General features: G+C 39.4%; 1 protein-coding gene across 7 annotated transcripts in view; it reads left to right on the top strand.

Moving 5' to 3' along the window:
- The window catches only part of KAT6B (lysine acetyltransferase 6B), a 95,438-nt gene that overhangs the window by 43,156 nt on the left and 40,136 nt on the right, over window positions 1-12,146 (top strand). For all 7 annotated transcript variants that reach the window (XM_004942070.5, XM_015288301.4, XM_040702703.2 and 4 more), the window contains exon 3: window positions 5,212-5,320. In XM_004942070.5, the coding sequence (XP_004942127.4) occupies window positions 5,212-5,320 (109 nt within the window). The remainder of the gene's footprint in view (window positions 1-5,211; window positions 5,321-12,146) is intronic.

Below are 12,146 nucleotides of genomic sequence, written 5' to 3'. Positions count from 1 at the left end.
GGGAAACAAGTCAGTTGTTGGTATACTTGAGGATATTCTGTATGACAAATTAAAGAAGTAAGAAAAAATAAAGCAAAACCCCAAAAGTCTCCCCAGAAAAGTCTGAAAAGCTTTTAGCAAGAAACAGAAGTAGAAGCTGTGTAGGTTGGTTTTGGTGTATACAATTAAGGGAACAGAAAGGATGAAGTTTGAAGTTGGAGAAGGAAAAAAAAAATAGGTTGTGGAGCATTTGTTTATTTTTCAATTTGTATTTTTTGAGTGATATTTAAATATCCTGTGAGATGAGTCTGGAGATACCATTTTTTAAATTTCAGTTGTAAGAAAATGGATCTGCGTTACTTTTGTGTAGTTTTCTATATAAAGTAATTTACAAGTCTCTTTTGAATTTCAATTATTCTGCCATAGGTTCAGAACAAAAGCAGAAAGACCCCCGTGTGAAATAAGTTCTTTCCCATTTGTAAGGCAAGACCTTTCTCTCTGCTGTACTACTGCCCTATGTAAAGTATCTGGGTTCTGTGACTATTGAAATTATAGTAGGGTCTGTACATACCAAAAGTGTTTTTAGATTGCCAACAGTAGTCTTGCATGTCTATTAAACTAGGATTATGGGTTGAAAGCCTTTCCTCTGCAAGCACAGAGGCTTTAAATTGATTCTGTTAAAAGTTCTCTGGAGAACTGGGACATTTATCTGTACTTCTGTGCACCTTTCTCCAGGAGGTGTATCCTGTGTTTTGGGTGTCGGCTTTACAACCAAGTGACTTTAAATTATTTTTCAATATATATGTTGTAACCAGAAGATGAATGCAATTTAGTTTATAGTAAGTTAATTAAGATGACTGGGACTCTGGGAGGAAAAAAAAAATCCAATAATAGATTGTTCATATTTTTTAGGGTGGGAAGAAGCAGGTGAGTTCTGGGGTTTTACACTTCCTGGCTTTAAAAAAAGAAAGAAAAAAAAAGTATCTATAAGGCTAATACACAGAATTGTTAGCTGAAGAACAACAAAGAAGCTAGCAGTAACGTAGTGTGTGTTGTGCACACGTGTTCTATGTATAATTTAATCTTAGGTTTGTAAAGTAACTTGTGCGTTCAAGTAGAGTTCTTGCCTGTTTAAGAGCTATAGCTTTCTTAGAGGCTGAAGCAGAGATCTGAGAAGTGGGGGAGGTGTGCTTCTCTCCTTGCAGCCACCTGTAGAAGCAGCTCAATTTGTATGTACTATCAGGAGCGCTGGGCAAAAGTCAGCTTTCCGGTTTTCAAGATGTCTAATGAAAATTTCTAATGAAAACGTGATGTGAATGACAGTTGTGTGTGCTCCCGATCTTCTTCACCAGTCATATGCCAGTTGCTCCATGTGGGTACACGAGTGGAAGGTCAGGGATGTGCTTTCAACTCTGAATTCTTGTATCACTGTTGCAGTTACATGCCTGTTTCTATCCATGAGATAATGGAGACCTGAAATTGGGGTTTCATGTTGAGGGCTTTCTGAAAAGGTGTTGTGAGATACAGTAGCAAATGTGAATGAACATCTGACTTTTTTTGAATTATTGGTTGAACTTTAATTTCTTAGAAGCGTTTGTGAAACTTCTCAGTTCTCTTAATATGTGTAACCTTTAATGGGAGTAGGACTTAAAACCATAATTGTGTGTACACAGCTAATGCCTGGCAGTTTTCAGACAATCTGTTTATATCTTCAGAGTGCAATAGCAATGCAAGGAATAATTTCTTTGCTTTCAATGGGATTCTAGCTATGGGTAATTTCCCATACTCAAAAATAAGACGTTCCAGGACTTAAGATGTGACTTCTGGGGCAGCAGAACATTTGAATGCTGAATGCTTTAAAACTTCCATGGGAATTATAAATGTAATCAGAAGAACAAACAAGTTCCACCAGTAGAGAAACTAGAATAGGAAAAAAAAAAAAAGTTATTTTGGACCAGACTTTTGAAACCAACTTATTCTGGCATAAGGTAACTGAAATCCAGCAGAATTTTAACCGAGGGTTAATTGTACACAATGGGAAAGCTTGTTTGCTTCTCAGAATGATGGCTGTGATGTATTTTAAAATAGTGCCTCGTGAAGGGCCCCGCAAGGACTCCCTGGCCTTCATTTGCTTTGTTTTTGGAAGTTTCCTGCCACTTGTAAAGCTATGGTTGCAAGGCCTCTCAGGCCCCAAGCATTGTCAGCCCGCTGCCTGACCTCATCCCTTGCCCTCTTGCCCTTGGCACTGCTCTGCAGCCTTCTTTCTCCTAAGCCTATGTGAGCCGTGTGTTTTACAGATAGCCACTTGTGATGCCAATTAATGTCATGGCCGCCTTTAAGGGTTACCTGACCCATGGGTGTGTGAAGATTGCAACAGTGGGTTTGTGGGATTCTGTAATACCAAGGACGCGAAGGCTTTTGTTTCTTGAGTTTCTTCGTTGCCAAATACTACAAATGACTGCTGGTAAAGCAAGTATATACACGTGATTATTTACTTATGTGCGTACCTGTCTGTGTGTTTTGAAGAGTAGCACTCCCCAGACTGCTCCCAGGAGCGGACTAGCTGGCATGAGCAGGCCTTGCTCTGTGGGAGCACTGTCCTGGGCCATCAGTATCCCAGATCATCTGTTTGTTTCACCATTTCTTTGTTCTGTGCCCATCAAGGATATCTTGGGCTCCCAGCTGCACTTGTCAGGGATGCTCAGGGTTCCTGGACTAGACAGTGCTGTGTCAGTACTTGCATGTGGGTTGCCTTATGTCTGCTGTGTCATTGAGTAACTGGCCAGGCTAGTTTCTGTAAGAGATGAAATGGAATTAACCTTTATGTTGGCTAACAATTATTTTTCAGTGGATAATGGTACTTGATGACTATCTTTTAGATGACTAAAGATTAGACTGGAAAAAATGATACAGGTACGAGAAGAGTTTCTTTGGATTATATGCTGACAGAAATTATTTTATCCTAATCGAGCCAGTTGTGATACAGCAAGAATACTACCAGTGTAATTCTGCTTTAATTATGCAAGTTAAAACAACATAGAATGAGGTTTTATGTACTTGCTGCCAGTAGCATGTGTATTCCATTGTCAGTAGTTTGGAGATCAGACCCAAGAATAATCACAGTTATTAATGTAAATGACTCCTAAATACATACTGGAGCCTTTAAGTTTCTTGAAAACCTATGTGTGAAGTGATAGGGTTTGCAAGCTCTCTATTATTAGGTTTGATGTGGGAACATCAGTCTCTGTAGCCCTGAACTGTGAACAACCTTTGTCCTTTATTTTACCTTCAGTTCAAAAAGGAAAAAACAAAAAAGAAAAGGTGGTGGGGAAAGGGGATTGAAATAGGGAAGTACATGAATGTTGGCTAATGGATGTGTCTCTCCTAGAGTAAAAAGAAAAAAATCTTGGAATGACAAATGAGATTGTGGTCCTGGATTTGTTTCATTATATGAATTGTATGTGATGTTTTATAAATAATTTATTGGAGCAAGCATTTCTGAAATGGCTAAAGCTCTGTTCTATCAAAGAAAAAGAGAATGGCATGATTGCCAAAATGAAACTTGTACTAGATTTCAGTTAAAAAAAATTCTTTAAAATTACCTATATTAAATCTCAAGCAGAAGTTGAATTTCACAAGACACTGCAAACTGAACAGTTTAATTCGCATAGATCCAGGCCACTTTCCTATTGCTATCATTATTGATGTCTGAGTGATTAAACAACTAGCTTTTTTTCATTGTTGTATTTTTTTAGATCAGTACTGCTTTCTAGTAAATACAAGTATGTTAAATCTATAGTGATAGGACAGACTATAGAATTATGATCTCTTACTGGTGAGAATTGTAACTAATTCTCATTTATCAGTATATGTATTACTTTAAAGTTAGAAGTGAAAAGTGCTGTGGGTAGTTAGTATGTCCTCTCTCACCGATAGTATTAGTGGTATCACTTGATGCTATCCTGCTCAAACTGACAACTTTCAGAAAAAGTCCCTTTCCCCTCTGAGATGATTTTTAAGAATACACTCCCCCCCCCCCCCCCCCCCCCCCAAAAAAAAAAAACAAAAACATTTGTCTCTTCCCAAAACAGCAACAGAGCACAGATTTGTATGTCAAGTAGAGATGGTCTGCCATGTTGTAGAAATACTGTGGCATATACTGGTAAAGAAAATAGTGGAGGTGAGGACAAGGTGTCATCAATTCAATATGTGACACACTGCTACTCGTTTAAACCCAGGAGCTATGAGTATGTGAGGGAAACTATGAAACTATTTTGACTTTGGTTTTTGGTACTGGCTACTAGAAGTCAATCTGGGAAGGTACTCTTAATTACTGTACATGCTCTGCTGAAGAAATTGGTGCACCCAGTTGTATTTCTTCCAAATCTGTCTACAGATGCTCTATGTAGACTTTCTTATTTATTTAGATGATGAGGTAACGAGTTTCACGAACACTGAAACTTAATGCAGAAAATGTTTTGAGATTTAAATCTCTGATAATTTGTCATACCACATAAGGAAGATGGGGAAGTAAATTTGCAGAGGTTTTTGATTGTTTTTGAGGGAGGAAGTTGTGTGTATTACTTACAGACATTGAAAGATTTGCATATTTAATTTATTCTGACGGCATGTGATATTTGATGGGACTCATCAGACTGGAAGTAATCAATGAAACAGGTGTCTTCAACCTAAACTGGTGGTTTCAGAGAGGGGTGCCAGGAAGTTAACAATTGGTTGGAAATGTCAATTTTTAAGACACTTTATTGCATTTTTTTTCCTCCATCTCCCTCTGGAAAGGAACTCTATTCAGCTGTAATAAAAGCCAATTTGTATCTTAATCTTTTGAGTACTGTTACAGCTGAACAAGCAATTCCTCTGCATTCTGAAGTTGAAATATTCAAGAATAATGTCCTGAAGTTCTAATTCTTCCTGGGCTTCTTTCCTTAATGCTAGTTTGCACAGGGGAGGTTTATGTGGGTTGGTATGCAAAGACGTTAATTATGGGTTAAGTTTTTTAAGATGATAAACTTTGTTATTCTGAAGTGAGTAAAACGGATGTTCATCTTGGTAATGAGTATGTAGTACATTAAAGTGTCAGTTAAAACCAGTTCATGTTAATGAGAGAGAAAAGGCCGCTGAGAAGTGTTTGTCTGTGCTTGTACTTTGAGGGGAAAAAAAAACTATTTTTTGCTTAATAAAGCTAACTATGCCTGTTTGTTTTTTTCAATCTAGCCACGAGCTGATCCCATCCCGATATGTAGCTTTTGTTTGGGAACAAAAGAATCAAATCGTGAAAAGAAACCAGAGGAGCTGTTGTCTTGTGCAGACTGTGGCAGCAGTGGTAAGTTGGCTGAATTTACAAATACTATAAATGTTTATATATTATCTGTTTTTGAGGTATTAAAGTATTTCTTTTAACATTTGAGTGTCATCTTCTCTTCAAACATGGATTGAGAGCTACAACAAAGTATGTAGGAACAGGTGGAAGAAACAGAGGTTTCTCTTTGGCTGAAATTTTATCATATTGGCAATGACCAGTGAGATGTTTGTTTGTAGGCCCACGTGATGAGTAAATTTGTAGGGAGGCCATGCTTGCAAAACGCTGGATTTGTTTGATTGTTTGGGATCTACACTTGATCTGAGGGCTCAGTTTTGCACTGTGCCACTAAATTGATCATCAGAAATTTTGCCTGCACTGATTTGCAGCATCTAAGAAGCTGAGTAAGCTGCATAGGAAAATGCTTTTGGCAAAGCTTCTTTGCAATACAGCTGAAAGACACACCACCAGCAGAGATGGGTGCCTCATCTCTGGAGGCGTTCAATGCCAGACCTAATGGAACTCTGGGCAGCCTGATCGAGCAAGTAGCAATCCTGTCTGTAGCAGGGGGGTTAGAACAAGATAATCTTCAATGTTCCCTCCCACCTAAGCTGTTCTATGATTCTGTGATAGATTCCTTTTAATTGAACCAATTTGTTTTCTAGTATATTAAAGCAAATGAAATGAAGAAGTGGCTTCACGCCAAACCCTACCGACTTGTTTAAACCATCTTATGTATGGCTTACAGGATTCCTGTGCTTTCAGATCTGTTTTCTAGTGCTTATAGATGTAATAGGGATTTGTGCTTGGTTTGACTAGTATGCAGTTTACACTGATCAGACGACTTCAAGTATCAGTTCCCCTTCTGTTATGTAGAATCCTCTGTAGGTCTAAGAACTGTGGAACTGTGGAAGTCTTGACTTTCATGGATCAGCTTGCATTTGAATTAACACTGATACATTCTCTCTGCCTCATTAAGACTAAATTATCTTTAATTATCTCCTTAGATGCATTACATATAAAGAATGAAATATTGAAACTGCCAATCTGATTCCTGGATGGTTAAACTTTAGCACTGGTGCCTAACTAAAATAAAACCCAATTTCAGAGCAATATAAATAACAAAACTTCATTCAAGTGGAGGCTTATTGTAATTGGATTTATAATTTTACACATAGCAGTATGTCTCAAAGCTTACTGTATACATAATGTAAAAGAAACTGTGTGGTGAACAGCAAGCAAATTGGTGTTCAGTTGATAAGAGATTAAATTGCAGTGCCCACTATTGGCACGTCTGCTTTGCCTCAGGTTTTTTGCTTCAGTTGTTTGTTTCATCAGGTAACACTTCTGCATTCTAAATGTAGTACCTACCTGGGTATATGCACATTCTCTCTAATATCATTCTTATTTTGTGGTCTTTGGGAGAATAATGCATTTGGGTAGTGAAAATGAAATGCTTACGATGTCATTTTGCGCAGGGTGTTTTCTAAGGGAGTAAGATGAGGGATGTCATATATGAGAAAACAAAAGTAAGCATTACTTTTTTTCCGTCCCTCCCACTGTCCTTTGGTTTTGAAAAATCAATAGACTTGGGATCCAGAATTAAACTCTACCTCTGTTCCCCAATGAAGAGGTACAGAAGCAACTGAAGAGCTACTGCTGACAGGTGTTTAAAAGGGAGTTTAAGTTAGAATACAAGGGGGGAGAAAAGTTGATTTACTGGAAAGCTATAATAAATACTGAACAAAGCGAATGGAAAGAAAGCAGTAGAACAACTGTGGGTACTATCCCTGACAACAAATACTATGTTTGACTGAGAAGGCAAGTGGTTTAGTCGTTAGAGGTGAGTAAGGGAGCCTGGAGGGCAGAACAGCAAAGATACTGAGTTGCTTCAAGGGGAATGGGGACAGAATATGTTTGGAAAGGAGCCTGCAGAGGTTGCTTTACAAAGAGAAGCTAGGATAGACTTTGAGTGGAAGAGCCCAACGTGCAGCAAGGATGTAGCCTGAGGGAGGTCTGCGGAGAGCTCCCTGCAGGACTGGGCCCCAGGCCAGAGCTGCAATCCTTGTAGAGGAGCCTGCAGTGGGGCAGGAGGTGTGGGGAAGCTACAACCCGTGGGGCCCTGAGCTGGAGCATTTCCTGAAGGGTGGCCCCCTGATATGGAGCTGTGTTGGAGCAGTGCTTGAAGAGCTGCAGCTGGTGAGCAGGAGCCCCCATATGATCAGTTAGGGAAGGACCCCATGTAGAGAAGGAGTAAAGAGTGACTGTGAAGATGCAGCAGAAATGCAACATTAAGGACTGACCACAGTCCCCACATTCTCTGTTTTCCCCTATTACTTACGGGAAGGAAGTAGAAGAGGAAGGTGATTTTGGTTTCCTGCTTGTTGCTCATCTATTATCAACAAGCATATATTATGTAATATTTTATATTATTGTCCTTTATGTGACTTTGACTTGTCTGTGACTCTAATTGGTATCTCCCTGTCCTTATCCCACTGCATGAGCTTTATTTTCATGTTTTCTTGTTGTGCTTTAAGCCAGCAGACAGCTCAGCACTGCATAGTCATTTGCTTACCCTCCAGCTCCCAACTGAATGGGAGAGAAAATAGAGGAGAAAAAAAAAAGAAACAAAAACAAGTAGAATTTGTGTGTTGAGATAAAAACTTTACTAAGACAGAAAATTAAGAAGAAAAAACCAATGATAATAGTGTATGCCATTCCTCAAGTTCTCTGTGCAAGATGCCATTTGGTATGGAGTACCCCTTTGGCCAGTGTAGGTCAACTGTCTCAGTTTAGTCCTTCCCTGCTCCTTGTGCCTTCTGAGATCTCTTTGCTGGCAGGACAGTACAAGAAGCTGAGAAACTGAAATGTCCTTGGCTCTGTACAACACTGCTCAGCAACAACTAAAACGTCAGTGTGTTATCAGTAATGTTTTTCTCCTAAAGCTGAAACATAGCTAATCTGGAGAAATATACTGAGTGCCTAAGATCCTTTCTGCTTGTAGTTAGTTCACCCAGATTAATAATGCTTTCTACCAAAAAGGTTGTTGGATGTAAGTTGGGTTTTTTGTGTGTATTTTTTTATAGATTAGTTTCCAACATTTGTATCTCAAGTTAAAAAATAACTGGAAATATTAGCATATTTAACACTGTACATAGTTTGTTGTCACTAGTGTAATGATTTTCTCTTTTAAAAGACTACTATTTTGTCAAATTTTTTGAAGAATGAACAAGAGACAAATTTACAATGAGGAAACCCAAGTGGGCATATTAAAGGGGTTCTTTATTTACAAAGGATTGATACATTGTTTTAAGTGTTTAATCTCACAGATTTTTACAGTATAAATGTATCACAAACCTTAATCTTTTCTAACTGGGGCAGATAAGAATGAATTTTCAAGCATTTGATTTTTTCAGTATGTTGATTTGTAAACTAAAACTCTCTATATTCCTAGTGGAAATTGGTGGCCTTCAACGGTAGAAATTTCTTGATATCTGCCTAAATTTGAGTGCTACGTTTAAACATGAGCAGCATCAATATTTTGAAGAAAGTCAAGAAATAATCATTTCAAACAAGAGATTGATCAAGTGGTACTGGAGCACTTTGTCCAGTTCTGGGTTCCCCAGTACAAGAGAAACCTGGATGTGGTGGCCCTCCACTAATCTCTTTCCAACAAGTTGCTGAAGGGCCTGGAGTAGTTCTCCTGTGAGGAGAGGATGAGCTGGGCCTGTTCAGTCTGGGGATGAGGAGGCTCAGGAGGATCCCATCAGTATCCATAAATACCTAAAAAGAGGGTGTGAAGAGAACAGAACCAGGTTGTTTACAGTGGGGCCTGTGCCAGGACAAGAGGCAATAGGCACAATCTGTAACACAGGAGGTACATTTGAACAGCAGAAACTGTCTTTAATGTACAGATAACAGAGCATTGACACAGGATGCCCAGAGAGCCTGTGGAGACTTCTCTGACATCTGCAGAACCTGCCTGGCCACCCTGCTCTGGATTTCTCTGCTTGAGCAGGGATTGGACTGGGTGGGCCCAGAGGTCCTTGCCAACCTCAGCCATCTCAGGATTCTCTGGTGAAAACATCTCAGTAGATGTATCTGCTTCCAGATATGCAGAATACATTTTATATTACTGTTCAGTTCTGAGATGCTAAATATTTTAAAGCCAGAAACATGTTTTTTCCTCTCCACCAGTTTTGCAGCTAGTGTCTTTTCACATCACAGTGACACTTTATAATGGACTATGGGAATTTGTTAAACTGCAAAAGTTGTTTAAGAAAATAAGTCAGTTTAAAAAAAAAAAGTAAAACTTGTGTTGACGACCACTTTAAGTCTGATAGGCATAACGTTCTTTTTATTAATGTTATATCTGTGCTATGTAAACTTGTGTCCAAAATGAAGAAGATACTACTACTACCAGCTAGTGATGAACAATACCATATTGTATTTTGAAATTTAAAAATGTCTATGCTGTTTCCACTAGCACATACCTAGGGGTGTGCAATACGTAGTGAATACTTCCTGTTGCATGATTCCATCCTGCAGCTGTTTGTGGCTGTAGGACTTTTGAGTTGCAGACAGAATCTTCATATTTAACCCCAGAAGATTTTTTCATGATTTTTTGACCAATAATAAAGTATAACCAGTAAGAGCACAAACATGTGTTAAGCTGTGTAATAGCTGAAGAATGAAGAATGTTATGTGTTAAATGTAATGTGTTACGTGTGTCAAGTGTTAATATAGCTGGCAAGTTGTTGATGAAGTGAGTCTGTTATATTGATTATTAATATCAGGGACTCGAGGGAGCTTTTATTCCTTCTTTCTTTGCAGGCTTTTTTGAATGAAGCACTTGTTTAGAGTTCCTTTCAACAGCACTTAACATCAAACTAAACTATGCATTTCCATGATGTGTTTCTAACTTTCAAGAGAAATCGTTAGTGTAGTTGCACAATCAGTTCTCAACACAAAGAAATCGGTAATTTCCGTTAAACTGTATGTTATCAAATGGCAATGTTTTCTAAAATTTTTATTTTTCAAACTTCCATGGAATTTATTCTTGATTGTTCTTTACTAATAGATTCTATCGCTGCATTTTATTTTTTGAGTGTGATATTTTTACACTATTTATCTTTTAAAGTTTAACAAAAAGTGGATTAAGGCCTTTCGTACACACTGTAAAAAGAGCCAATTTCAGTGCCAACTTCAGATTCTTAAGTGGCTTCTGCATTCCATCTTTCATGCCTAAGTTTATTAGAAAATGAAAATAGCGCATGCTTGAGGATTACCCTATGTCCTTGTTTGTCGTGCTCTAGCTGTGGTGGTTTAAACTGAGAAATAGTAGATAGAGAAAGTCTGAATCACCACCAGCAGCCCATTACCTGGAAGAAAGTACTTACCCAGCCTCTGGCAATGAGAAGAAAGCATTTTCCATTCGTATGACATTAGTGCAGCACTGCATCGTAGAATCACAAAATTGCCAAGGTTGGAAAAGACTTCTAAGATCATCCAATCCATCTGTCCACCCATCACCAATATTTCCCACTAAACCACGTCCCTCAGTACAACCCCTAAACAGTTTTTGAACACCTCTAGGGATGATGACTTTACCGCTTCCCTGGGCCGCTCTTTCCAGCTCCTCACTCTCTCAGGGAAGAAGTACTTCCTAACATCCAACCTGAATCTCCTTTGACACAATCTGAGGCCATTCTCTCTAGTTCTGTTGTTAGTGATGCAGTGGAAGAGGCCAACTGGCACCTCACCTTAATCTCCTTTCAAGTAATTGTAGGAAGTGATAAGGTCACCCCTGAGCCTCCTCTTCTTCAGACTGAACAATCACAGCTTCCTCAGCCACTCCTTGTAAGGCTTGTGCTCCAGACCCTCACCAGCTTCGTTGCCCTTCTCTGAATATGCTCCAGGGCCTCACTGTCTTTCTTGTAGTAAGGGGCCCAAAACTGAACACAGTGCTTGAGGTGTGACCTCACTAGGGCTGAGTACAGAGGGGTGATGACTTCACTGCTCTTGCTGCCAACACTATTTCTGATACAAGCCAGGATGCTGTTGGCCTTCTTAGCCACCTGGGATCACTGCTGGCTCATGTTCAGCTGAGTATTGACCAATACCCCCAGGTCTCTTTCCTCTATGCAGTCTTCCAGACACTCTGCCACAAGTCTGTGGCGTCGCCTGGGGTTGTTGTGGCCAAAGTGCAGGACCCCACACTTGGTCTTGTTGAACTTCATCCCATTGGCCTCAGCTCAGCAATGCAGCCTGTCCAGATCCCTCTGTAGGGCCTTCCTTCCCCTGGGCAGGTTTACACTTCCTGTCTTGTTGTCATCTGCAAACATACTGAGTGTGTACTCAATGCTGTCATCTAGGTCATCAGTAGAGATATTGAACAGAACAGGCCCCAGTACCTACTCCCGTGGAACACCACTCATGACCAGTTGCCAGCTGGATGTAGCTCCATTTACCACCACTCTCTGGGCCCAGCCATCCAGCCAGTCCTTTACTTAGCAAAGAGTGTCTTTCCTACAACTTGTCCTTGATTATCTCTAAATATGACACTGTTAAAAAGTACTTTCTGGGGAAGGTTAGGCCTTTCCTTTTTAACAATGCTTTTATCTTTTCTGGGTTGAGGGTGCACTCTGTTGAGATGGTTGAAGACATGAAGAAATGCTGTCTGACACGTTGTATCTGTACAAGTGTCTTACATCTTGTATTAATTGGAAGAACAGCTAGGCTGCCATGAAAAAGATAATCATCTCCTTAAGGAATAAAATGTGGTTTCATGGGAAGTGGAAGTTCAGCTACTCTTCTCTCTCTCTCTCTTCCTCCATGCCTCTCATTTTAA

The sequence above is a fragment of the Gallus gallus genome, chromosome 6 (assembly GCF_016699485.2).
Source record: "Gallus gallus isolate bGalGal1 chromosome 6, bGalGal1.mat.broiler.GRCg7b, whole genome shotgun sequence".
Classification (NCBI taxonomy): domain Eukaryota; kingdom Metazoa; phylum Chordata; class Aves; order Galliformes; family Phasianidae; genus Gallus; species Gallus gallus.
This window is presented reverse-complemented; position numbering and strand designations above follow the sequence as displayed.